At 56.1% G+C, this 27,222-nt stretch overlaps 1 protein-coding gene, 5 non-coding genes and 1 pseudogene across 6 annotated transcripts; 1 reads left to right on the forward strand and 6 right to left on the reverse strand.

Moving 5' to 3' along the window:
• Window positions 1-1,292: 1,292 nt before the first annotated feature.
• MVP (major vault protein) lies at window positions 1,293-13,433 on the forward strand. Its single transcript, XM_075738265.1, is given in 18 exon segments — window positions 1,293-1,413; window positions 1,844-2,018; window positions 2,554-2,749; window positions 3,371-3,494; window positions 3,569-3,700; window positions 4,275-4,369; window positions 5,273-5,509; window positions 6,269-6,394; window positions 6,873-7,031; window positions 8,072-8,322; window positions 10,613-10,810; window positions 11,069-11,207; window positions 11,544-11,755; window positions 12,222-12,303; window positions 12,305-12,339; window positions 12,504-12,630; window positions 12,757-12,945; window positions 13,201-13,433. Coding segments are annotated over 17 exon segments (2,565 nt in total). The 5' UTR covers window positions 1,293-1,413; window positions 1,844-1,899; the 3' UTR covers window positions 13,345-13,433.
• Window positions 13,434-18,712: 5,279 nt separating this feature from the next.
• LOC142598858 (small nucleolar RNA SNORD45) lies at window positions 18,713-18,795 on the reverse strand. Its single transcript, XR_012832743.1, has one exon. It is a non-coding gene; the product is annotated as a small nucleolar RNA SNORD45 (small nucleolar RNA).
• Window positions 18,796-19,519: 724 nt separating this feature from the next.
• LOC142598860 (small nucleolar RNA SNORD45) lies at window positions 19,520-19,604 on the reverse strand. The gene has a single exon (XR_012832745.1). It is a non-coding gene; the product is annotated as a small nucleolar RNA SNORD45 (small nucleolar RNA).
• Window positions 19,605-21,700: 2,096 nt separating this feature from the next.
• On the reverse strand, window positions 21,701-21,783 carry LOC142598867 (small nucleolar RNA SNORD45). Its single transcript, XR_012832751.1, has one exon. It is a non-coding gene; the product is annotated as a small nucleolar RNA SNORD45 (small nucleolar RNA).
• A 730-nt stretch (window positions 21,784-22,513) lies between these two features.
• Window positions 22,514-22,601, reverse strand: LOC142598866 (small nucleolar RNA SNORD45; annotated as a pseudogene).
• A 2,104-nt stretch (window positions 22,602-24,705) lies between these two features.
• Window positions 24,706-24,788, reverse strand: LOC142598868 (small nucleolar RNA SNORD45). Its single transcript, XR_012832752.1, has one exon. It is a non-coding gene; the product is annotated as a small nucleolar RNA SNORD45 (small nucleolar RNA).
• Window positions 24,789-25,508: 720 nt separating this feature from the next.
• On the reverse strand, window positions 25,509-25,593 carry LOC142598861 (small nucleolar RNA SNORD45). The gene has a single exon (XR_012832746.1). It is a non-coding gene; the product is annotated as a small nucleolar RNA SNORD45 (small nucleolar RNA).
• Between the last annotated feature and the right edge of the window lie 1,629 nt (window positions 25,594-27,222).

Here is a 27,222-nt window from a genome sequence, read left to right on the forward strand (position 1 = left end):
TTTGCTTGACTTGCTCTTTGTTGGGATGCATCGCTCCTGAGCTTGGAGGAGGTGACCCTTGAATATTAGCCAGCTGTCTTGGGCCCCTCTTCCTTCCAGGGCTTTGTCCCATGGTATTCTACCACGCAGATCCCTCAAGAGGCGAAAGTCTGCTCTCCTCTCCCCATGTTTCCCCCTCCCCATGCCCACCAGGAGATGTGGCAGCAGGGGCCACACCGAGGTGAGGAGGGGTGATGCAGATGGCCCCCAGGTTCTGTTGAGGATCTCCATGCTGTGCCATGACAGTGGAGGGCAGACACAGGGCTGGGCAGCATCTGCAGGTGAGAGGGGTTCAGGGATTATGGATCACTCATGGGTGCCAGGTACACACTCCCTGGGCGTACCATACCCACCACCAGGACTCATTCACCCGCTTGGACCCATCCACGGGGGGCATGTGTCCCCCCTTCCCCCAGGCCTGTCCCCTCAGAGCTCACCTCCCCTCCTTGTTCTGTCCCCTCAGACCTTGCACCCTGGGCCTGCACCCCCCAAACCCTCACCCTGTCCCTTCAGACCTTGCACCTCCACTCCTCAGCCTATCCCCTCCAGGGCCTGTCCCCTCAGAGCTCACCCCGCAGGCTGATCTTGTCCCCTCAGGCCTCACATCTCCTCCCCAGGCGTGTCCCCTCAGGCCTCACGCCCCCTCACCCCGCACCTCAGGCCTCGCTCCTCCTGGCCCCGCCCCCCTCCGCCCTGCCACCCACCCACCAATGGGAGCGTGCCGAGGGGGCGGGGCGAGCCCTGCATTCCGCCCCGCTCCCCCTCCCTCTCTCCTCTCCCTGCCGCGGGAGTGACAGGGAAGTGGCGACGCATGCGTGCTGACGCGGCGCGGCGGGCAAGATGGCGGCGTTGGTTGCCGAGCAACAGGGTCGGGCCTGGGGCCGGGGCGGTGGGTTCCGGCCAGCGCTCAGTCGGGCTGCGGCTCCCCGGGGGAGCCTGGGCCGAGGCCCAGACTGGGGTCCGCGCCGACCCCGTCCCCTCTGTCCCCTTCAGCCCTCGCTGCGGCGAGCCCGGCCACGCCCGGGGGCCGGCCCAGCTTTGCTCGCCCCCGCGGCCCGGCCCTGCTTGGAAAATCCCGGCCCTGGGCGGGGGCAAACCGTGCCCTGAGGGGGGGTAAACACAGCCCGGGGGTGGGGAGGTAAATGCAGCCCTGGAGGGGGCAGATTGTGCCCTTAGGGGGTAGGTCCTGCCCGGTTGGGGGGCGGGGGCAGATCCTGCCTGGGGGGCCCGTGGGGGGTGTAAATCCGGGCCTGTGGGGCGGGCCCCGGTGGGCTGGGCCCTGCCTGGCCTCGGGGCTGGGCCCGGGCAAAGGCTTTTCCGGGCTCTGCCCAACAGCGAGGTGTCCCGACCTGCGGCGAGGTGGTGTGCCCCACGGTGAGGTCTCCTGCCCCACACCCCCCTCCCCTCCCCGCCCCGGGGCAAACCTGCCTGCCCCACAGCAAGCTTTCCTACCCCATGGCAGGGTCCCCTGGCATCCCACCCTCTGGTGAGCTCCTCTGCCCTATGGTCTTCTGCCCCCCCCCCCCCCCCCAGTCACCTCATCTGCCCCCATGGCAAACTTTTCCCACCCCATGCCAAAGCCTCCTACCCCACCATGAGCCCTATGGCAAGCCCTTCAGCCCCCACTCTAGCAAGCTCATCCACCCCACAGTGATGTCATCTGCAGCTTTTGCACCATGTGACAAGGTCTCCCACCCCACCATGAGCCCTGTGGTGAGGTGATCTGCCCCACGGAAAGCTTTTCCACCCTGTGGCAAGGTCTCCCACCCCACAGTGAGCCACAACAAGCTGTTCTGTCCCACAGCAAGGTCATCTACACCCCGGGAAGGTCCCCTGCCCCACAGTGAAGTCTCCGGCCCCATGGAGGACCCTGTGATCCGCATACCGCCCTACCACTATGTCCATGTGCTGGACCTCAACAGCAACGTCACCCGCGTGGAGGTTGGGCCCCACACCTACATCCGGCAGGACCACGAGAGGTGGGTGCTATGAGGCAGGTGGGCACCTGTAGGTTGAGGGGGGTCCGGTTCCTACATCTGGCAGGACCAAAAAAAGGTGGGTGCTATGGGACAGGAGGGGATCTATAGGATGATGGGTCCCACCCCTACAAAATGTGGCTGCTATGGGGCAGGGGGTAGATTTATATGGCTATAGGGCGATCTAGATTTATAGGTGCATGGGCTCTCTGTGGGGGGTGTTTGGGGGGCTCTGTAGGGCCATAAGAGGCTTGAGATCATCTGTGGGATCGTTGGTACTGTTTAGGGCTGTGGGGAATGCCTGGGGGCTCTTTAGGACTATGGGGACTCTGGGCCCTGGGCAGCATTGGGGTTGTTTAGGGCCACGGGGGTTTGGGGGAGCTCTGCAGAGGCTCTCTCTAGGGTCACATGGATTCAATAAAGCTGTAGAGGGCCACAGGAGGGCTGTGGGGCTCTATAGGACTGGGGGACTTGATGGGTTCTGTAGGGCCCTGGGGGCTCTATAGGGCCGAGGGGAGCAACGTGGGGCCGCCCGCAGGGTGGTGTTTGCCCTCAGGCGCATGGTGATGGTGCCCCCCCGGCACTACTGCGTGGTGCTCAACCCCGTGGCCCGGGGCCCTACGGGGGCTGTGCTGGTCGATGGAGCGGGGCAGGCTCGTCTGCGGCACGCTGACCTCGATATCCGCCTGGCACAGGAGCCCTTCCCCCTATACCCTGGCGAGGAGATCCAGCAGGTACCTGTAGCCCCCTGTAGCAGCCTCAGTGCTCCCTATAGCTCCTCTAGCCCCACCATGTTCCCCTACAGGCTCCATAACCTCTCTCTGTAACCCACCCCTGTAGCGTTCCATGGCCACCCATAGCTCCTCTAATCCATCTGTCATCTCTCACAGTTCCTATAGCCCATATAGCTCCCTTTGCACCCCCCGTTGCTCCTTGGCCTCTTACAGCCCCGAGCGTGTCATCCCTGTTCCTACTCTGATCTTGTTCCCAAAGTGTCCCTGCATCCCCAGGCTGTCCCCCATATCCCCCACCACAAAAACCTGTGTCCCAGTCCCCACAGTTTCACTCCCCATGTCCCCTGCCATCACTCCTCTATTCCCCTATACCCCCACAGCCCTGTCGTGATGCCCATGTCACCACATCCCCCATGGTGACCCTCCAGATGCATCCCTATGTCCCGCACAATGACCCCCATGACCCCCACATCTCCTGCCATGCCGCCTGCATCCCCAGTGTCCCCAAGGTATCTCCCAAAGTGCCCCCCGCGCCCCTTGTCGCCACGTCCTCCGCATCTCCACTGTGACACCCATGTCCCCTGGGGATTCTCCCTCAACCCCATGTCCACATGTCCCTAGGACATCACCCCACTGCAGGTGGTGCTGGCTGACACTGCCCTGCGCCTGCGGGCCCTGCTTGATTTCAAGGATGAGGATGGAAACAAGTTTGTGGCAGGAGATGAGTGGCTCTTCGAGGGTCCCGGTAAGCAGGGGGGAGCACCTCCTTTAGGGGACATCCTGGGGGACCCATGGGCTGACAATGCCACCTGCCCACAGGCACCTACATCCCCCGCAAAGAGGTGGAGGTGGCTGAGACACTGCAAGCCACTGTCATTGGGCACAACCAGGCCATCCGCCTGCGAGCACGCAAGCTGTGCCTTGACCGCTATGGCACCCGCCGTGTCACAGGTAGCACCCGGTGACACCCCGGTGTCCTCCCAGGTTCAGCCCTTGCTCGGTGGCTTTGGTGTCACCTCGCACAGTATCGCCCTGTACCATTGGTGCTACCCCTCAGCACCCATGGGACAGACCCCTTTGTTGCCTGAAAGCACCCTTGGGACACCCTGTGCCACCCCACCCCCTACCTCTGGGACCCTTTTCTCACCCTCCAGCACCTCTGAGACCCCTGTGTCACCCTGTAGCACCCATGGGTGCTCCCATGTCATCTGACAGCACCCCTGGGGCCTACAGCACCCCCATCCCATCCTCTCGGACTCATGGGACCCCCAGTACTCCCTTTCTACCCCACAACATTCCCAGGACCCCTGTCCCATCCCTCAGTGCCCCTGGGATCCCCAGCTCTCCCATCCCACCCCCCCCCTAAACTCCTTTCTACTCTCTAGCACCCCTGGGATCCCCAACTCTCCCATCCCACCCTCCATAACCGCCCTCCCACCTCAGCACCCCTGGGACTCCCAGTCCCTTCCCCACTGCAAGCACCCCAGCATCCTCAGCTCCCTCAGCACCCATCACCCTGCTCCAGGTGAGGAGTGGCTGGTGAAGCAGGTGGGTGCTTACTTGCCTGGTGTCTACGAGGAGGTGGTGGACGTTGTGGATGCCTACATCCTCACTGACAAGGTACTGGGCATCCTAACTGTTGCCTCCTTGGTGCCCACGGGTGATGAGGTCCTTCTGGGCTGGGTCTGTGGGTCCTATGTCCGTATTCCCCTGCACCCATGGGTGACTGGAACCTTCCAGGATGGGTGAAGGGCCCCATCACCCTCTGATCCACCGCGACCCTGCCCCTTGTGCCTGTGGGTGACAAGGACCCTCTGGGGAGGCTGGGGATCCCTCCAAGCCACTGTGCTCCAGTGGCCCCTGCACCCATGAGTGACCAGGACTCTCCAGGAGGTCCCAGCCCCTTCACATGTGGTGTCCTTGTCCCCCCTGCCTCGGTGGGTGATAAAAACCCTCCTGCCCCCCCCGCAGCCCACCATGACCCCTTTCTTGCTGCATCCATGGGTGATGAAGACCCCCTGGGATAGATTTGGGTGTCCTGTGCCCCCTGTACCCACAGGGGATAAGGACACCCAGGATGGGTGTGTCAGTTCTCTTGCACTCATGGGTAACAAGGACCCTTTGGAATTGGTTTGGGAGTCCCTTGTCCTCATTCCCCTGCACCCATGGGTGACGGGGGCCCTCCAGGATGGATGTGGGGTATCATCACCCCCCTACCCCATCACATCCCTGTCCCAGCTGCACCCACAGGTGGTGATTACCCTTCACAGAGTCCCATCTTCCCTGCCCCCCACCACATCCCCATCCTTGCTGCACCCATGGGTGACAAGGACCTTCCAGGGGGTTGTACCCCCTCCACCCACCCCATCCCTGTCCCCCTGCACCCACAGGTATGAGGTCCCTCAGGGGTAGGTTGGGGGTCCCATCACCTTACCTCCCTGCACCTGTGGGTGACAAGGCCCGTTGGGGCCAGCTTTGCTTGTTCCATCACCCACCACATCCCTGCATGTCTCCCACGTGCAGAAAGCCCTGCACCTGAGGGCAACACGGACGTTTGAGGATGAGCGGGGCCGGGTGCGGCGCACAGGCGAGGAGTGGCTGGTGACCCAGGCGCAGAGTGAGGCCTATATCCCGGAGGTGTTTGAGGAGGTGGTGGCCGAAGTGGCGGTGACAACGCTGGGCCCCCGGCAGTACTGCGTGGTGCTTGACCCTGTGGGGCCCAATGGGCAGCCCCAGCTGGGCCAGCAGCGTGTTGTCAAGGTGGGCACCCAAGGGTGGTCCCTGGGGACCTAATGTAGCCTTAGCTTGCCCATAGGTATCAAAGGTAGTCCTGGGGGACCCTAAGATGTGTGATGTACCATTGTTGTGTCACTGCCCCCTAAGGTGCCCTGAGAGACCCAAATGTGGCTGCCAGGACCTGAGGGTGGCCCCAAGGGACACCTGGGTGTCTTTGAGGGAATCTCATGTATGCACAGGTGTCCCCAAAAGACTCAAGGGTGGCCCCAAGTCCATTACCCCTGAGGTGTCCCTAAAAGTCCCTAAGGCATCCCTGAGGGATCCTAACATACCTTTGAGGTGACCCCAAGGGTCCCTCAGGTGACCTGAGGGCCCCAGGGACCACAGGTGGCCCTGACATACTTAAACACATCCCCAAAGATCGTAAAGGTGGTCTCAAGGGACCCCAGACACCTCCATTAGCCCTGATGTCTTGCTGAGGGACCCTAAGCTTCCATAGGAACCCATGGGTGGCTACCAGGAACCAGAAGTTGGCCCTGACGTACCTGTAGACACCCCTGAAAGTCTTGAAGGTGGCCCATGGGGACCCAGAGACATCCCTGATGGACCCTAATGCACCCGTGTCCCTGCTCTGAGTCCCACCATGTCCTGATGTCCTTCCCTCCTGTCCCCCATGTGTCTATGCCCCTACTTCATGTCCCACCATGTCCCCATGCCCTGCCCTATGTCCCCACCACTTTGCCAAATCCCTGTCCTGCTGGTGACTTGTCTGTGTGTCCCCAGGGAGAGAAGTCCTTCTTTTTGCAGCCGGGTGAGCGACTCCAGGCTGGCATCCAAGATGTCTATGTACTCTCTGAGGATGAGGGGTTGCTGCTCCAGGCGCTCCAGACCATCAAGGACACCAATGAGGTGGCCCAGGGGACACCTGGGGTTTCAGGATCCCCCGGGGGCACCTGGGAGAAGCTGGAGGGGGTCCAGGGAGCCTGGGATGACTGGGGCAACCAGGAGTGGTTGGGGGACAAAGGGGAAAGCTGGGGGTGACCCAGGAGTGGTTGGCAGTCATGGAGGATAGCTGGGGCCCCTGGGGAGAGTTGGGGTACATAAGGGACTCCTGGGGAATTATGGAGGCCCCAGGGGACACCTAGGGGGACTCCTGTCCTCATCCCTGTGTCCCCAAGCCAGGTGGGTAGCAGAGGGCCACGGGAGGAGTCCCACACTGTCCCCGAGCTGAGGGACTATAGGGAGGGTGTCCCTGACTCCACGTCTTCAGGCTGGCAGGTGGTGGAAGGCCATGGGGGAATGTCTCTGTCCCCATGTCCCTATCCAGGGGGTGGTAGGGGTCTCTGCATCCCCAGGCCAGTCGCTGATGCCATCCCCGCATTCCCAGGAGGGGACGGAGGTGACGCGGCAGGCAGGTGACCGCTGGCTGGCCCGGGGCCCCCTCGAGTACGTGCCACCGGCTGAGGTGACCGTGCTGGAGCGACGCCGGGCCGTGGCCCTTGCTGACAATGAGGGTATCTACGTGCGAGACATGCGCACTGGCAAGGTGCCCGCCGCAGCTCCCCATAGCTCCCCTGAAGCCCCTTGTATCCCCCTATAGCTCTCTGCTGGCCCTTATAGCTCCCCTGGAGCTCCTTGTGTTCCCCCATAGCTCTCTGTTGGCCCTTATAGCTCCCCATAGCTCCTTTATAGCCTCCTCAGTGGCTCCCCATAGCTCCACTGCTGCTCCCTGTAGCTCCCCCAGTTCCCTATAGTTTTCCATAGACTTCTAGAGCTCCCCTACAGACCTCTGTAGCTCTCTATAGACCACCTATAGCTCCTCATAGCCCCCTGTAATCCTCCATAGCCCCCCCCCCAAACCCCTACAGCTCACTCACAGGCCTCTATAGCATCCCACAGCCCCCGTAGATCCCTGTAGCTCCCCCATAACCCCTATAGCTCCCCAACCCCACTACAGCCCCCCGTAGCTTCCCATAAGCCATATAGCCCCCCCAGGGTTCCCTGTAATGATTGTAACTCCCCATAACCCCTATAGCCCGCCATAATCATCCAATCCCCTGTAGCCTCCCATACCCCTTCCCAGTGTTCCCCCTTCCCATGCCAGTACTCCACATTCCCCTACTGCCCCATAACCCCTCCAGTACCCCCAGTCCCCTCCCAGTGCTCCCAGTATCCATATAGCCCATCCCAGTATCCCCCCAGTGCCTCCCAGTGCTCCCACTATGCCATGTATCTCATCCTAGTGCCCCCCAAACAGTCTCATTCTCCCAGCCTCCCTCTCACTGTCTCCAGATACCCCTCCACCTCATCCCAGTTCTCCCAGTACCCAATATACCTGCTTCAAACCCCATCCCAGTGCTCCTAATATCCCTTATACCTTTACCAGTGCCTCCACACACCCTCTATAGCCCCTCCCAGTGCTCCCAGTAATCCCCACCCCCTCTCCCAGTATCCCACACACCTCTTCCCAGTGTTCCTGAACCACCAAGCCCCCTCCTGCTTACCCCCAGACACCCCCTTCCAGCACTCCCAACCCCCCAGTGGCCATCCCACCCCGGCAGCACCCTGAGGTGGCTCTGGATGCAGGTGCGGGTGGTGACAGGCCAGACCTACATGCTGACGGAGGCCGAGGAGCTGTGGGAGAAGGAGCTGTCCCCCGGGGTGGAGGCACTGCTGGCTGAAGCCCGTGGAGACACCTGCAGCGTGGATGCCAGGGTCCGTTCCTCCTCAAGCCCGGACGTTGGGGCCCCCCAACGTGACCGCACCCGTGCAGTCACCTACCAGGTGCCACACAATGCCGCTGTGCAGGTCTACGACTACCGTGAGCGGCAGGCACGGTAAGCACCCACGGTTCAGGGCATGGGGGAGAAGAGACATGGCGGGGGGGGATGGAGGATGTGGTGGATGGAGGTGGGGGTGTAGGGGGAAGGTATGGGGATGGAGGGGGCACAGAGGAGGGTGCTGGGCATCAGGGTGCAGGTGATGTTGCTGTGACCCCTGTGCTGTGGTGTGTTCCTTGGCATGTGACCAGTCTTGTTGGCATGTCTGTGGCCGGCTGATGCCGGGCCCAGTGCTGGTGGTGCTGGGCCCTGGGGAGCAGGTGATGGTGTAGGGACTGGTGTGTCCTTGGCATGTGACCCATGTCCCTCATGTGTTTTTGGCATGTCACAGAGTGATGCTGGGTATAGAGTTGGTCGTGTAGGGCCCTGGGGAGCAAGTGGAGAGACTCTTGTGTCCCACTATATCCAGTCTGTACGAGTCACACTCGGCGATCCTGGGCTCCAGAGAGCAGAATGAAAGTCTGGAGCAAGGAAGACGCGCCCTTGTTTGAGGATGTTGAGGTTAAAGAACACTCTAGCAAATGTATAGGTCCATGAGCCCTGATGGGATGCAACTATGAGTGCTGAAGGAGCTGGCTGATGTCATTGTGAGGCCACTCTCTATAATCTTTGATCAATCATGGTGACTGAGAGAAGTGTCCAAAGGCTAGAAAGGTCACCCTCATCTTCCAGAAGGACAAGAAGGAGGACCCAGGGAACTACAGGCTGATAAGCCTCACCTCAGTCTCTGGGAAACTGATGGAGCAGCTCATTCTGGAAACCATTTCCAGGCATATGAAGGACAAGAAGATCATCAAGAAGCAGTCAGCATGAATTCATGAAGGGGAAATCACGTTGATCAACCTGCTAAATGCCTCTCATGAAATGACTGGGTTTGTAGATGAGGGGAGGGCAGTGGCTATTGTCTACCTTCGACACTGTCTCCCACAGGGTCCTCATAGAGAAGCTGGATGATCAGTGAGGTGGACTGAAAACTGGCTGAATGGCCAGGCCCAGAGCGTGGTGATCAGTGGCATGAGGTCTAGTTGGAGGACAGTGGCAGTGTACCCCAGGGGTGTATATTGGGTCCAGTGCTGTTTAACAACATCTTCATTAATGATCTGGATCATGGGGCAGAGTGTACCCTCAGCAAGTTTGAAGGTGACACCAAACTGGGAGGAGTGGCTGAGATGCCAGAGTGTCGTGCTGCCATCCTGAGGGATCTTGACAAGGCTGGAGAAATGGGCTGACAGGAACCTCATCAAAATCAACAAGGGGAGGTGCAAAGTCCTGCAGCTGGGGAGGAGCAACTTAAGGCACCAAGACATGCTAGGGAACAATGCGCTGGAAAGCAGCTAAGCAGAAAAGTACCCGGGGGTCCTGATGGACACCAAGTTGACCATAAGTCAGCAGTGTGCCCTTGGCAAAAAGGGTAAATGGTATCCTGGGCCACGTTAGGAGGAGTGTTACCACCAGGTGGGAGAATTGATCTTGCCCCTCAGCACTGGTGAGGCCCCACCTGGAGGGCTGCATCCAGTGCCAGACTCCCAGTACTAAAGAGACATGGACATACTGGTGTGAGTCCAGTGAAGGCCTGCAAAGATGAAGAAGGGACTGGAGCATCTCTCCTGTGAGAAAAGGCTGAGAGAGCTGGGACTGTTCAACCTGGAGAAGAGAAGGCTCAGGGGATCTTACCAATGTAGATAAATAACTAAAGGGAGAGTGCAGAGAGGACAGAGACCGGCTCTTCTCAGTGGTGCCCAGTGACAGAACCAGAGGCCATGGGCACACGCGGGAACACAGGAGGGTTCCCTCTGAACATCAGGAAACACTTTTTGACTGTGAGGGTGACTGAGCACTGGCTCAGGTTGCCCAGGGAGGCGGTGGAGTCTCCATCCTTCAACAGACTTGAAATCTGACTAGACATGGCCCTGGGCAACCAGCTCTAGGTGGACCTGCTTGAGCAGGAGGTTGGACCATATGATCGTCAGGTGTCCCTCCACACCTCAGCCATGCTGTGATCCTATCATCCTGTAGTTCTCTGATATCTTCTTGGTGCGTCCTTGTCTTGTGACCTTGGTCCTTGGCACGTGACCGGTGTCCTTGGTACGTCACAAGATGGTGTTGGGCACCTACATGTCACAGCATGTCCTTGGTCTGGCAGGATGGCTTTGGACTCCATGGGGCAGGTGATGGTGCAGGCACCAGCACGTGGTGGCTTGTCCTTGGCGTGTTCTGTGCCCTTCCCGTGCAGAGGAGCGCTCCCGCTGCGTTACCCGGCCATCAACATGCTCTCGCCCTGTTGCAGGGTGGTGCTGGGTCCCGAGCTGGTGGTGCTGGGCCCCGGGGAGCAGCTGACGGTCCTGTCCCTCTCGGCGGGGCGCCCCAAGCGTCCCCACGCCCGCCGCAGCCTCTGCCTCCGCCTTGGCCCCGACTTCTGTGCAGACATCGTCACCATCGAGACAGCTGACCATGCCCGGCTCCAGCTCCAGCTGGCCTACAACTGGTGGGTGGGGCCTTGGGGGGCGGGGCACCAGCTGTGGGGGCAGGGCTGGGGGTGGGGTCTGGTGTTATGGGCAGGGCTAGGCAAGGGGGTGTGGCCTGGGTCTTGAGAGCCAGGGGACTGTGGGGGCAGGGCATGGTCTACAGCCAGGAGGCGGGGCCAGCTGTGGGACAGGGTGGGGCTATGGCAGTAGGCGGGACCAGGGTAGGCAGGGCCTGGGGTGGGCGAGGCCTGAGGGCGGCTCACCCGTATCCTCCGTAGGCACTTCGAGGTGCCCGAGGACCCCAAGGCCCTGGGGCGCCTCTTCAGTGTCCCCGACTTCGTGGGCGACGCCTGCAAGGCCCTGGCCTCCCGCGTGCGTGGCGCTGTGGCGGCCGTCACCTTCGACGACTTTCACAAGGTCTCCTCGTTTGCCCCCATGTCCCCCCACCACACCCCCTCAGTTGCGCATGAGTGCCCCCACTCTCACCCACATCCCCCACTGGTGCCCTCGGTCACCCTGTGTCTCCCTCCATGTCACCCCCGTGTCCCCAATGTCCTCTTGTGTCCCTGATGTTCTGTTGAGTCCTTGATGTCCCCTTGCATCCCTGATGTCCCAAGAACTCAAAGAGGTTGACCTGCTCAGGCATGTCTGGCTTTGATGAAGCTCTGTGTGTTCCCCAGTATCCTCCTGGGTCCCCAGTGCCCCAACATCCTCAATGTTCTCAAGTGTCTCGCATGTCTCTGCTGTCGCCAGAACTCCAATCGTCTCATCTGCTCGGCCGTGTTTGGCTTTGATGAGGGTGGGCGGTTGCGGGAGCAGCTCCGCTTTGCCCCCAACGGACTGGTGGTGACGAGCGTCGACATCCAGAGCGTGGAGCCCGTGGACCAGCGCACCCGCGATGCCCTGCAGCGCAGTGTCCAGCTGGCCATTGAGATCGCCACCAACTCCCAGGAGGCTGCCGCCAGGTCCCCATGTCCCCCCTGTCACCTCACATCCCACCAGGTTCCTCCTGTGTCCCCCTGTGTCCCTCCAGCCCACCTTCCAGATGGAGATCAACATAGCACTAACTCCAGGAGGCCGCCGCCAGGTCTCTGTGCCCTTTGCATCCCCAAATGTCCCTCCAAGTGCCCCATGCCCTACGATGTCCCTTATGTCCCCCCATATCCTCCAGTAGTTCGTCACATCTCCCCCTATGTCCCATGTTGCCATATTCCCCTATGTCCCTCTGTGCCCCCTCCCATATCCCTCGTGTCCCTAAATGTCCCCTACATCCCCCCTCCGTGCCCCCTACATCTTCCCTGTCATCAACGTGCCCAGGATCTCCCCCGTGTCCCCACCATGCCCCACAACCCTGGTGTCTCCCAGCTCCCCTAGCATCCCCCCTGCACCCTGTGTCCCCCGCGCCTCTCACCCCTCTGTCCCTGTCTCCAGGCACGAGGCAGAGCGGCTGGCGCAGGAGGCCCGGGGGCGTCTGGAGCGGCAGCGACTCCTGGACCAGGCAGAGGCCGAGCGGAGCGCGTAGGGAGCTGCTGGAGCTCGAAGCCCTCAGGTCAGCCATCTTCCCAGCACGCACTGCTAGGGGGCGTCCGCTGGGGGCTTCTGCCAGCTGGGGGGGCAGCGGGGAGCCCTGCCCTTCCCGGGGGGGGGGGATCGTGGGGCAGGCTGGGCGGGGCCCGAGGTGGGCGTGGCCATGACTCTGCTTCCTCTTCACAGCGCAGCAGTGGAGAGCGCGGGGGCGGCCCGGGCGGAGGCGCAGGCCCGGGCAGAGGCCGCCCGCATCGAGGGTGAAGCCGCCATCCTCCAGGCCAAGCTGAAGGCTGAGGCCATCGCCATAGAGACGGTGCGGGGAGAGGCGGGGCTGGCAGGGGCAAGGCCCGCCCTGGGGGAGGTGCCCCGTGTGAGCCCTGCCCTCTGGGAGGCCAAGCCCTGGGGTGGGGGCATGTCCCAATGGTGTCCCCGCCCCCAGGAGGCGGAGCTGTCGCGGCTGGAGCGGGTGCAGGCCCAGGAGGTGCGGGCCCAGCGGGCCAGGGGGGAGGCGGAGGCGGCGCGGGCCCAGGCGCTAGCGGACGTGGAGGCCTCGCGGGTGCGGGAGGTGGCGGCAGCCCTGGGGCCTGACACCATCCGCGACATCGCCCGGGCCGGGCCTGAGCTCCAGGTGAGCGGGCCGGGGGTAACCAGAGGGGGGTTGTGGGACCTGGAGGCGTGGCCACCCAGAGGGGGTGGAGCCTGCAGAGGGGTGCAGAGATGGGGCCTGAGCTGGTGGGTGGGGTCTCGAGTGGGTGGGGCTTTGCTGGGCGTGGCACCGCTGAGCTGCAGCAGGGGTGGGGCCTCTCACTGGGGGCATGTCCTGCCCGGAGCAGTGGCCAGCTGTGTGTGTGTGTGTGTGTGTGTGTGTCTGTGTCCGTCCCAGGTGAAGCTGCTGCAGGGCCTGGGGCTGCAGTCCACCCTCATCACCGATGGCACCGCTCCCCTCAACCTCTTTGCCACCGCCCGGGGGCTGCTGGGGCTGGGCCCACCCCCGGAGAGCTCTGCCCCCCCAGGCCCTGCACTCTGAGGACCTGGGCTGCCAGGCAGCCCCCCTCTTCAGGGCCCCTGCATCCAGAGCAGCTGGAACCAGCACAATAAAGGGAGCAGGTGGCAGTGGTGGTGTCTGCATGATGGTGTGATGTCACAGTGATGCAGGGCCTGGGGCAGTGATGTCAGAGATGGCAGTGCTTGGAATTGCAGTTGCATAACTAGGAACAGCCCCAGTGCTCACATGCCAGGGTACTGGGGGCTGTGATGTCAGCAATGAGGGCAGCAGGGGCAATACCATCATAGCCCTGAGGAGGGATCAGGAGGCCATAAGCAGTTGGGTGAGGTCAGGAGTAGGTTGGGGAAACAATGACACCAGACAGGGCATGGTTTCACAGCAGCACAGCAAGCCCTGTGTTGTATCATCAGATAGAAGTGATCTCCTAATACTCAACCTTGCTCATTTGCCTCTGGCCTATCCAGTACTCAGGTGTGGGGTGCCAGGGAAGCATCAGGCCCTCTGGCCCATCTCCCACGTGGTTTACCTCACACCAGTCTCACCAGTCACTGCCTCAGAGACTCCCCCCACAAACCATGAGCTGGCTCCAAGCGCTGCACTCATCAGGAAGGGTTCAATAAGCAGGCAGAACTGACTGTGCTAGTCACACCGCAGGCACGGCACGACCAACACGCAAGCTATTTTCACATGATGGACCTCTTCTATCTGTCTGTTTTCCCCTACTTGTTCCTCCCTGAATCCTCTGGATCCTTCCATTTGGTTCCTCCCCAAAACATCCTGCGTGATGCAAAGATGTTCATCCCCATGGCACTGACTGATGGTGACAGGTTTTGTACCTGGACTGCAGGGTGAGGCTTTTCCCAGGACAGCCCTGGCAGCAGGGCTATGCCTTCAAGTCTGTAATTTGGGTTCCTGCCTGCAGCTGTGCCCCCACCCTCTGCTGGGCTGGTGAACAGGGGTGGCTGATGAATCCTGTGGTAGGACAGGAAGAAGCTGCTGCAGGCCATTTTTGGGGGAGGAGTCCTCCCACTGCCATGTTCCATTGCAGGTATGTGGACAAACTTTTATCACACAAGTTGATTGCCCCCCCCACCCCCACAAGTTCCAGGTCTAACTTCCAGCCTCCCTCCTCGCACAGCCCTTCCCATCCATCCCTGCTACCCCAGCAGATATGCTCCCGGAGCAGGAGGCTTGGTGCTGCTCCCGGCTGCTGCTTAAGGGGCTGGTAGGGCCCCAGTGCAAAGCCAGCCTGAGCTGTACCGTAAATGTGAACAAATGTGAACAGCAAAAGGGGGCGCTGCTCCTGGATTCAGTGAATTACCACATCTGCATTACAATGAGGTGCATTTACACAGTAGCGACTGTCCCTATATCAGGAAGGTTTCCATCCCTACAAACCCCATGTCCCCAGGTTAGCCACTCTGCAGCACGACACTGCACAATGCTGCAGTGCTCACAGGGCTGTCCTTCCTCATGGCTCCCTGCTCCAACCCATATTTGTTGATGACGGCAAAGGCATCCTGCCCTCCAAATTGAAATCTCATACCCCCCAGGTACTTAACAGATCACACAAATGTGCAAACCCAGTTACTAAATTTTAATCAGCACAGCTCTGGTGGCTGCAAGGGCTGTCATTCCCCTCAGCTCCCTGCTCTGATCCATATTTCCTGATAGCGGTAAAGTTTTGCACTTCAAATTCAACCCCGCACCTCCTGATGCGCTACCCAGTCCTGTAACCTCCTCACACCTCTTGACCCATAGTACACAGATGCAACTACAGAAAAAAAACACAGATATGAATATACATCTATGTATATCTATACCTCACAAACTATTTTCATTGAAAAGAACATATGCTAATTTCACCATTTCTTTCCCCAAAGTTGCCTACAGCACATTAGTCGCTTTCACTGCAGATCACAAGCCACTCAGAGTCTTGTGGCTGCTCAGGGATAGTGAGCATGGGCAGAGCTAGGTGCCTGTTTTGTAACGTAGCTCCTCCACCGACAAACTGCGCAGCCTGTGTGCCGCAGGGCACAGGCAACAGGGCATCTGCCAGCTTGCCCCCGATCTCTTGGGGCAATTGGCTACAACCACAGTCGGGTCACACCTCGGCTGCCCAGGCAGTTTTTGCACAATTAAATCAGGAGCATGAGGTGAGTGAACTACAGCGCTGGTCTGAAGGGGACACAGCCCTGGTCTAGAGGGTTCAGGTGACAGGAGGAGGTCCCTGCACCTGCAGGGGTGGGGTGTACCAGCCCTGTTGGCCAAGCTGACCCCACGCCCCTGCACTGGGGACTGGCCTTGTGAATTGACTGCAGGTGTTGCAAAGGGCATGGAGGCAGTTCAGGGGAGAATACACATTTGAGGCATCCCTGACATGACCTCTCCTCCCTGCACAAGAAGGGGAACAGTATGAGCTGCAGATGGGCAACAATGCCTGCAGGAGGCACCTAAGCAACAGCAGTTGTTGGAAGAAACACCAGGGAAGCACAAGGGACTGAAAATACACAGGACATATTCCCAAACACATGACCAGGAGATGGGCAAAACCTAACTGAAGGTCAGGTGTCAGGGGAGAGGAGCCTGCCAGCCCTTTTTTGAAGGCAAGGGGACAACAGCGTCATTATCAAAGATGGAGAAGAAAAACTTATCAGCCCACTTCAGTGTGGCCTTCTCTTGCAAAAGAGCTCTCTGACCCCATTACCTTCACCACTGCAGCCTCAGCCATTGCTGTGAACCAAGGGCCACCAGCTCCACAGGAGCGTGTGCTTGCAGCAAAGTTCGAAGTGTTAACAGCTCACATGTTGGTACAGCCCTTGGCAAGACATGACACAGAGCAGCCTGCAGCTCCTGGGGGAATGGCCCTTGCAGGCTCAGAGTTCACTCAGGCCCAAGAAGCTGCTGAATGAGGCAGCAGATGAGTGCTGGGATCTGGTGGAGAAGGTGCTGGAGGTGGAGAATCATAGAATGAGTTGGGCCAGAAAGGACCTTCAGAGATCATCTAGTCCAACCACCCCACCCCCCACAACCGTCATTGGCACGGACACCCTCCACTAGCCCAGGTTGCCCAAAACCCGATCTGACCTGGCCTTCAACACTTCCAGGGATGGGGCATCCACAACTCCTGCCAGCGAGGAGAATCCCTTCTCCTTCCTTTCTTATGGTGGCAAACCACAAGTCTGGCTTTGCCCATCAGGCTGTCTCAACCTAACTGCAAAGAAGCATCTTTGGAATAAAACACATACCTCTGGCTTGAGCATGTTCTTAGAAGATAACAGAATGGCTGATCTTTTTCCCCCCAGATTTTCTTTTAGCAAGCATATCTACAGCTACACAAAGCCCATGGTAAAGCTATTGCTTTACTACAGTGTGGTGGGTTGACCCTGGCTGGGGGCCAGGTGCCCACCAGAGCCGCTCTATCACTCCCCTCCTCAGCAAGGCAGGGAGGGGAGAAAGGAAGATGGAAAAAAAACCAACCCCAAACTCGTGGGTCGAGATAAAGGCAGTTTAATGTAGCTAAAGCAAAAAGCCGCGCGCGGAAGCAAAGCCAAAAGCAAAGATTATTCTCTACTTCCCATCAGCAGGCGATGTCCGGCCACTTCCTGGGAAGTAGGGCTTCAGTAAGCGTGCCCCTTACTCCGGAAAGACAAACATTGTAAAAAAAACCAACGAATGCCCCCGCCCTGTTCCTCCCCGTATTCTCAGTTTCTTATTGCTGAGCATGATGTCATATGGTATGGAATATCCTTTGGTCAGTTTGGGCCAGCTGTCCTAGCTGTGTCCCCTCCCAAGATCTTGCCCCCCCCAGCCTGCTGCTGGAGGGGGAAAAGAAATGTTGGAGAGACAGCCTTGATGTGTGCTGGCACTGCTCAGTAGTAGCCAAAACACTGGTGTGTTATCAATAGTTTGCTAGCTACCAATACACAGCACAGCACCATGAGGGCTGCTGTGGGGAGAATTAACTCCATCGCAGCCAGACCCAATACATACAGTAATGTAAACACACTTCAAACAAGAATACACTAATGGTTTCAGAGATGACTTTCTAGCAGTAAAACCAGAGCAACAGAGCATATCAACCTCTTCTGAGAGGTCAGGCTGTGCATTTATCCTTGAAGGACATCTTCTGGCATACAAGACCGGACTGACGGCCTTCATTTGTTCTTCTCCTAATAAAGATAGTCCAACAATTCCAAATGCGGTATGAAATGGAACCACCTGGGAGAAGAAAGTTTGTGTTATTCTCCAAAAGCTATCCAGCTTTTGTTTGTACAGGATGGAGCTGTTGTTTCTTGGCAAGAGAACTGCAAACTCCATGGCTGAAGATGATGCTGCAACTGAATAAACTTTTGTTTTGCCTGCAAGCACATATCAGAGCAATTTCTGTGGCATGCATTTATGGCACTGTGATTTACTCAGAGGTATTTGTAGATTATTTCCTGCTAAGACCGAAGGCAATTTTCAACTCTGCATTCAGCAGGAAGCACTCAAGTATTCCCAATAACATATAATGGCAACAGACAGAAAGAGCAAAGATGAGAAAGACTGAAAAGGTAAATTTGATAACTCCAAATGCCTCTTCCATAAATGCCCCGTTTGCTGTTCCGGAACAGTATAATCCTCTTTAGTAGTCTCTGAATATAGAGCTTCGCTGTAAAAATCTTAAGAGGGGAGTTACAACCTACTGTGCTATAAAACTGAAAGAAGAAATACAAGGAAGGAAAAAAACCCAAAGAGACAGCAGCAGTTACCAGGTATCCAAGTACTCCTTCACTGCATGAACTTTCCCCTGAAGCTTCTATCATCATACAACTACAAGAGGCTATTTAAAGTGTCATGACACGAGCATCCGGGCAGTGGAGTTAATGAGTCACTCTACAAAATCCTATCCACAGTTACTGATTGGGTCTGGTACAGAGTATATCCTGTTTATCTGATAAGATCCAGAATTTCCACTTACAAGGGTCCTATAGTGCAGACAACCAAGCGGAATTATTGTATTATAACCACAGGTACGAGTCTCAGTGACTGATCGCAGCCTAGAAGGTCAAAACTACACTAGCATAAAAACAAATCCTGCTCCTCGGTGGTTTGGCAAACACGTAACAGGTATGGTGAAAGCACGCAGATGTAAAAGAAGCAAGTGAGCATATAAGAGACCATATTGTATTGTTTTCCACCATAGGTTTGCATGAGAATCAAATCCTGGTAACCAATATAAAACCCATGTAAAACCCAATAAAACTCGTGCTGGCAGCTGCGGTGGTGATCGACCCGAGCAAGCAAGCAGCAGTGCTGTCCCCAGATTCAGCACGTTCTCCCGTCACGGGAGCCACACAGCTGCACCCTCCTTGCCCATAAAGGGGGCAACAGGAAGTTCGCTTCCCAGGTCTCAGAGTAACTCTAGAGCTAAGCTGATAGTCTTCAGGTTTATGCTCAGCTAATACATGCCAACATCCATCACCGACCCAGGGGAACGAACAGAGCAGCTCCCCTTTGTACATCACGGGGGACTGCTGGGCAAGAGAGGAGCAGCTGGGGAGCACGCACCAAACCAACCCCACCCCTCCACAAGGCACTGAGGGTTGTCGCTCTCAAGAAAAGCACGGCGGTGCTTTTGTAAGGCGTTACTCACTCGGTCACCTTTCCTCGTCCCGGGCGAAACTCCGGGAGAAACACGCGGCCCGTACGGCAACGTGCTCGGGGCATCAGGGTTTCCTAGCGCATCCTTTCGCAGCGTCGCACCGCACCGGGACAACCTTGGAGCTGTTACTCCTATAACGCAGGGAGTAGGGAATGAAATCAATACTCTTTCATGACAAGGAAAAATACATTAAAGTCATCCTCGACAACAGGCAACAAAACGCTCAAGCCCAGGTTTCACGCTGAACAACAAGAGCAATTAACTACAGAGTTCCTCGGCACTGTTGCCTTTGCCAGCCCACGGACAGTTTCCTCACTCGCTGACAAGTGCACGTTACAACTCCAGCCATCCGTGTGTTGACTGCGCGTGAAAGCAAACAACTCCTTTTCAGCTGGCGTGCAGTCAGATATACATCCCAAAAACCTCAACCAGTGTAACCTGCAGACAGCTGTGCAGTTGGGAACTGCCCTGGAGAGCTGCAGAGCTGTGGACCCTCAGAAATACTGGGGGAAATACTCAGAAATACAGTGGAAAGAAACTGGAGTTGCCTGGGTCTCAGCATAATTCTAGAGCTACAGTGGTGACAGACATCAGCTTTCGCTCAGGTAATACATGCCAACACTCGTCACTGACCCAAGAAGGCAACCTCCGCCCACCCTACCCAAGCTTTCAAAGGCGGCACGGTTTCTGCCCAAAGCAGGGTGCTACTTCATTTGTAACACCGCTGACAGATTTCTTCCTCGAGATGGGACGAGAGAGACATCACGCGAGCAACCACGCCGCTGTCGGCAAGCGCTGCAGCCTTCTTCTCTGTATTGTTTTTCACCACCGTTTGCATGGGGAGGAAAATCAAAGACAGAACAGGTGGAGACAGCCTTGGTGAAAAAAGAAGATTCAGGCAACGTTCTTTTCTTGGCTGGGTGTCCTTTTTTTCTTTTTTTTCCTTTTTCCCCTCTTCAGGATAAGAGTACAGACCAAAGAAATAAAGAACACTTATACCCGTCTTTTCAGCATTTCAAGTTATACAGGGAAAAAAGCAATCTGAGGAAGACAACACAAGAACTGACTACTTACAACCCTTCTTTTCTTTTGTCTAGGACACTAAAGCGTAGACACACGACACACGTATAATTCATACGTTCTGCATAACTATATCCTTTATATAAACACCACACAAGTATGCGATTATATATTGTAATATCGACTGTCATACACATCTCTGTGTGTAAGCATCTATGAAATCCAAACCTTTTCTCTTCCTCTGGCCAGGCGCAGCTTTCTCCTCAGCGTACCCCCTTGAGGAGAATTCATGAAATCCACAAGCAGTTATCGACAAGACCCCACTACGACCCATACCTAAGCAGTATTTCGGGGAGACTGCTACAAAATTCACAAAAAAACGCAGACAAAAGCCACCAGTAAAAGCACACTGAAAGCACGACGCTCCCGAATCTGACAGTTCTCTTTAGGAGACGAATCCTAAAGTTTGGCCCATCAGATTATTGGTGAATAAGGCACCAAAACCGTTCTTGCCATCCATATCCAACTGCACCCAGTTCCTAAGTCTGCAGTCCTCAAGATCAGGAATTGCAAGCGGTTGTTCCCATAGTGACCCTGTCACATTTACCCGGACGTGCTGGGGGTCGACACAAGATGAGGATCACGACCTGTGCCAGCACTTACCGCGCCACCTGCGCTGCCGTGATCTGATGAACGCCAGAATTCCGCCTGCCGTCAGTCGGTGCAGCCGTCTTTCCCACGGGATCCATCGCTGTCTGCCCCCAGGAAACACCGCTCGTCCTCAAATACTCCCGACAGACCGCGCCTCGAAGCAGGGCATCATTTTTACTTCTGAATCGGGTAAGCACAGCATCGAAACAGAGCAAGGAAAATGCCTCAGTTAAGTTTTTTCCATCCCTTTAACCGCTCAGCACGTACTAACCGCTCAGCACGTACTAACCGCTCAGCACGTACTAACCGCTCCTATGTATCGCACGCACGATGCGTGCCTGTACGTATGCCTGCGTACGTACGGGCACCCGTGCCGGTAGATACCTACAGCACTACGTTTCCTCCCCGCCCCGCCACCCCCCCCACCCCCCGTCTATTTTCTAGTCCAGGAGCATCAAGCTCAATGTCAAGTTGCACGCATACCAGTAGTAAAGCGCCAGTTCACTTCAGAATCATCGGGCATTATCTTAGCAGCCAAACTAACACTCACATCGCCACCCCAACCAGTCTCAGAAGTAACAGGACTAACGTTCCCCGAAACTTACTGCCGAGTGCCAAAGCTGCCACAACCTGAGCTGGCACTGCAAAGGGAATTCTCATATGCATCTCTCCTCTTGTTTACCTACGTCACCCGTAAGCATCACTTTCTTGATGCAGTCCTTACAACCCGCACGTTTACAGCACAGCAACAACAAGCACAGGCAACAGTGCCTCCCCCTCTTCTGGGGACACGAAAAGTAACTGCAGCTTCCCCCACCCCCCTCCAGACACAAGCAGTTATTGACACATTTCCCACCTCCTGGAACTGGAATCCACTTGTTGCTGTGGGCGATGTCTGGTAACCCACGCCAATAACACCCGTGGCTGCTAGCTGCGGTGGTGATCGACCCGAGCAAGCAAGCAGCAGTGCTGTCCCCAGATTCAGCACGTTCTCCCGTCACGGGAGCCACACAGCTGCACCCTCCTTGCCCATAAAGGGGCAACAGGAAGTTCGCTTCCCAGGTCTCAGAGTAACTCTAGAGCTAAGCTGATAGTCTTCAGGTTTATGCTCAGCTAATACATGCCAACATCCATCACCGACCCAGGGGAACGAAACAGAGCAGCTCCCCTTTGTACATCACGGGGGACTGCTGGGCAAGAGAGGAGCAGCTGGGGAGCACGCACCAAACCAACCCCACCCCTCCACAAGGCACTGAGGGTTGTCGCTCTCAAGAAAAGCACGGCGGTGCTTTTGTAAGGCGTTACTCACTCGGTCACCTTTCCTCGTCCCGGGCGAAACTCCGGGAGAAACACGCGGCCCGTACGGCAACGTGCTCGGGGCATCAGGGTTTCCTAGCGCATCCTTTCGCAGCGTCGCACCGCACCGCACCGGGACAACCTTGGAGCTGTTACTCCTATAACGCAGGGAGTAGGGAATGAAATCAATACTCTTTCATGACAAGGAAAAATACATTAAAGTCATCCTCGACAACAGGCAACAAAACGCTCAAGCCCAGGTTTCACGCTGAACAACAAGAGCAATTAACTACAGAGTTCCTCGGCACTGTTGCCTTTGCCAGCCCACGGACAGTTTCCTCACTCGCTGACAAGTGGCACGTTACAACTCCAGCCATCCGTGTGTTGACTGCGCGTGAAAGCAAACAACTCCTTTTCAGCTGGCGTGCAGTCAGATATACATCCCAAAAACCTCAACCAGTGTAACCTGCAGACAGCTGTGCAGTTGGGAACTGCCCTGGAGAGCTGCAGAGCTGTGGACCCTCAGAAATACTGGGGGAAATACTCAGAAATACAGTGGAAAGAACTGGAGTTGCCTGGGTCTCAGCATAATTCTAGAGCTACAGTGGTGACAGACATCAGCTTTCGCTCAGGAGTAATACATGCCCAACACTCGTCACTGACCCAAGAAGGCAACCTCCGCCCACCCTACCCAAGGCTTTCAAAGGCGGCACGGTTTCTGCCCAAAGCAGGGTGCTACTTCATTTGTAACACCGCTGACAGATTTCTTCCTCGAGATGGGACGAGAGAGACATCACGCGAGTCAACCACGCCGCTGTCGGCAAGCGCTGCAGCCTTCTTCTCTGTATTGTTTTCACCACCGTTTGCATGGGAGGAAAATCAAAGACAGAACAGGTGGAGACAGCCTTGGTGAAAAAAGAAGATTCAGGCAACGTTCTTTTCTTGGCTGGGTGTCCTTTTTTCTTTTTTTTCCTTTTTCCCCTCTTCAGGATAAGAGTACAGACCAAAGAAATAAAGAACACTTATACCCGTCTTTTCAGCATTTCAAGTTATACAGGGAAAAAAGCAATCTGAGGAAGACAACACAAGAACTGACTACTACACCCTTCTTTTCTTTTGTCTAGGACACTAAAGCGTAGACACACGACACACGTATAATTCATACGTTCTGCATAACTATATCCTTTATATAAACACCACACAAGTATGCGATTATATATTGTAATATCGACTGTCATACACATCTCTGTGTGTAAGCATCTATGAAATCCAAACCTTTTCTCTTCCTCTGGCCAGGCGCAGCTTTCCTCCTCAGCAGTACCCCCCTTGAGGAGAATTCATGAAATCCACAAGCAGTTATCGACAAGACCCCACTACGAACCCATACCTAAGCAGTATTTCGGGAGACTGCTACAAAATTCACAAAAAAACGCAGACAAAAGCCACCAGTAAAAGCACACTGAAAAGCACGACGCTCCCGAATCTGACAGTTCTCTTTAGGAGACGAAATCCTAAAGTTTGGCCCATCAGATTATTGTGAATTAAAGGCACCAAAAACAGTTCTTGCCATCCATTATCCAACTGCACCCAGTTCCTAAGTCTGCAGTTCCTCAAGATCAGGAATTGCAAGCGGTTGTTCCCATAGTGACCCTGTCACATTTACCCGGACGTGCTGGGGGTCGACACAAGATGAGGATCACGACCTGTGCCAGCACTTACCGCGCCACCTGCGCTGCCGTGATCTGATGAACGCCAGAATTTCCGCCTGCCGTCAGTCGGTGCAGGCCGTCTTTCCCACGGGATCCATCGCTGTCTGCCCCCAGGAAACACCGCTCGTCCTCAATACTCCCGACAGACCGCGCCTCGAAGCAGGGCATCATTTTTACTTCTGAATCGGGTAAGCACAGCATCGAAACAGAGCAAGGAAAATGCCTCAGTTAAGTTTTTTCCATCCCTTTAACCGCTCAGCACGTACTAACCGCTCAGCACGTACTAACCGCTCAGCACGTACTAACCGCTCCTATAGTATCGCACGCACGATGCGTGCCTGTACGTATGCCTGCGTACGTACGGGCACCCGTGCCGGTAGATACCTACAGCACTACGTTTTCCTCCCCTCCCCGCCACCCCCCCCACCCCCCGTCTATTTTCTAGTCCAGGAGCATCAAGCTCAATGTCAAGTTGCACGCATACCAGTAGTAAAGCGCCAGTTCACTTCAGATCATCGGGCATTATCTTAGCAGCCAAACTAACACTCACATCGCCACCCCAACCAGTCTCAGAAGTAACAGGACTAACGTTCCCCGAAACTTACTGCCGAGTGCCAAAGCTGCCACAACCTGAGCTGGCACTGCAAAGGGAATTCTCATATGCATCTCTCCTCTTGTTTACCTACGTCACCCGTAAGCATCACTTTCTTGATGCAGTCCTTACAACCCGCACGTTTACAGCACAGCAACAACAAGCACAGGCAACAGTGCCTCCCCCTCTTCTGGGGACACGAAAAGTAACTGCAGCTTCCCCACCCCCCTCCAGACACAAGCAGTTATTGACACATTTCCCACCTCCTGGAACTGGAATCCACTTGTTGCTGTGGGCGATGTCTGGTAACCCACGCCAATAACACCCGTGGCTGCTAGCTGCGGTGGTGATCGACCCGAGCAAGCAAGCAGCAGTGCTGTCCCCAGATTCAGCACGTTCTCCCCGTCACGGGAGCCACACAGCTGCACCCTCCTTGCCCATAAAGGGGCAACAGGAAGTTCGCTTCCCAGGTCTCAGAGTAACTCTAGAGCTAAGCTGATAGTCTTCAGGTTTATGCTCAGCTAATACATGCCAACATCCATCACCGACCCAGGGGAACGAACAGAGCAGCTCCCCTTTGTACATCACGGGGGACTGCTGGGCAAGAGAGGAGCAGCTGGGGAGCACGCACCAAACCAACCCCACCCCTCCACAAGGCACTGAGGGTTGTCGCTCTCAAGAAAAGCACGGCGGTGCTTTTGTAAGGCGTTACTCACTCGGTCACCTTTCCTCGTCCCGGGCGAAACTCCGGGAGAAACACGCGGCCCGTACGGCAACGTGCTCGGGGCATCAGGGTTTCCTAGCGCATCCTTTCGCAGCGTCGCACCGCACCGGGACAACCTTGGAGCTGTTACTCCTATAACGCAGGGAGTAGGGAATGAAATCAATACTCTTTCATGACAAGGAAAAATACATTAAAGTCATCCTCGACAACAGGCAACAAACGCTCAAGCCCAGGTTTCACGCTGAACAACAAGAGCAATTAACTACAGAGTTCCTCGGCACTGTTGCCTTTGCCAGCCCACGGACAGTTTCCTCACTCGCTGACAAGTGCACGTTACAACTCCAGCCATCCGTGTGTTGACTGCGCGTGAAAGCAAACAACTCCTTTTCAGCTGGCGTGCAGTCAGATATACATCCCAAAAACCTCAACCATGTAACCTGCAGACAGCTGTGCAGTTGGGAACTGCCCTGGAGAGCTGCAGAGCTGTGGACCCTCAGAATACTGGGGGAAATACTCAGAAATACAGTGGAAAGAAACTGAGTTGCCTGGGTCTCAGCATAATTCTAGAGCTACAGTGGTGACAGACATCAGCTTTCGCTCAGGTAATACATGCCAACACTCGTCACTGACCCAAGAAGGCAACCTCCGCCCGCCCTACCCAAGGCTTTCAAAGGCGGCACGGTTTCTGCCCAAAGCAGGGTGCTACTTCATTTGTAACACCGCTGACAGATTTCTTCCTCGAGATGGGACGAGAGAGACATCACGCGAGCAACCACGCCGCTGTCGGCAAGCGCTGCAGCCTTCTTCTCTGTATTGTTTTTCACCACCGTTTGCACGGGGAGGAAAATCAAAGACAGAACAGGTGGAGACAGCCTTGGTGAAAAAAGAAGATTCAGGCAACGTTCTTTTCTTGGCTGGGTGTCCTTTTTTTCTTTTTTTTCCTTTTTCCCCTCTTCAGGATAAGAGTACAGACCAAAAGAAATAAAGAACACTTATACCCGTCTTTTCAGCATTTCAAGTTATACAGGGAAAAAAGCAATCTGAGGAAGACAACACAAGAACTGACTACTACAACCCTTCTTTTCTTTTGTCTAGGACACTAAAGCGTAGACACACGACACACGTATAATTCATACGTTCTGCATAACTATATCCTTTATATAAACACCACACAAGTATGCGATTATATATTGTAATATCGACTGTCATACACATCTCTGTGTGTAAGCATCTATGAAATCCAAACCTTTTCTCTTCCTCTGGCCAGGCGCAGCTTTCTCCTCAGCGTACCCCCTTGAGGAGAATTCATGAAATCCACAAGCAGTTATCGACAAGACCCCACTACGACCCATACCTAAGCAGTATTTCGGGGAGACTGCTACAAAATTCACAAAAAACGCAGACAAAAGCCACCAGTAAAAGCACACTGAAAGCACGACGCTCCCGAATCTGACAGTTCTCTTTAGGAGACGAATCCTAAAGTTTGGCCCATCAGATTATTGGTGAATAAGGCACCAAAACCGTTCTTTGCCATCCATATCCAACTGCACCCAGTTCCTAAGTCTGCAGTCCTCAAGATCAGGAATTGCAAGCGGTTGTTCCCCATAGTGACCCTGTCACATTTACCCGGACGTGCTGGGGGTCGACACAAGATGAGGATCACGACCTGTGCCAGCACTTACCGCGCCACCTGCGCTGCCGTGATCTGATGAACGCCAGAATTCCGCCTGCCGTCAGTCGGTGCAGCCGTCTTTCCCACGGGATCCATCGCTGTCTGCCCCCAGGAAACACCGCTCGTCCTCAAATACTCCGACAGGACCGCGCCCCCGAAGCAGGGCATCATTTTTACTTCTGAATCGGGTAAGCACAGCATCGAAACAGAGCAAGGAAAATGCCTCAGTTAAGTTTTTTCCATCCCTTTAACCGCTCAGCACGTACTAACCGCTCAGCACGTACTAACCGCTCCTATGTATCGCACGCACGATGCGTGCCTGTACGTATGCCTGCGTACGTACGGGCACCCATGCCGGTAGATACCTACAGCACTACGTTTCCTCCCCTCCCCGCCACCCCCCCCCCACCCCCGTCTATTTTCTAGTCCAGGAGCATCAAGCTCAATGTCAAGTTGCACGCATACCAGTAGTAAAGCGCCAGTTCACTTCAGATCATCGGGCATTATCTTAGCAGCCAAACTAACACTCACATCGCCACCCCAACCAGTCTCAGAAGTAACAGGACTAACGTTTCCCCGAAACTTACT

The sequence above is a fragment of the Balearica regulorum genome, chromosome 31, assembly GCF_011004875.1.
Source record: "Balearica regulorum gibbericeps isolate bBalReg1 chromosome 31, bBalReg1.pri, whole genome shotgun sequence".
In the NCBI taxonomy this organism is placed as follows: Eukaryota; Metazoa; Chordata; class Aves; order Gruiformes; family Gruidae; genus Balearica; species Balearica regulorum.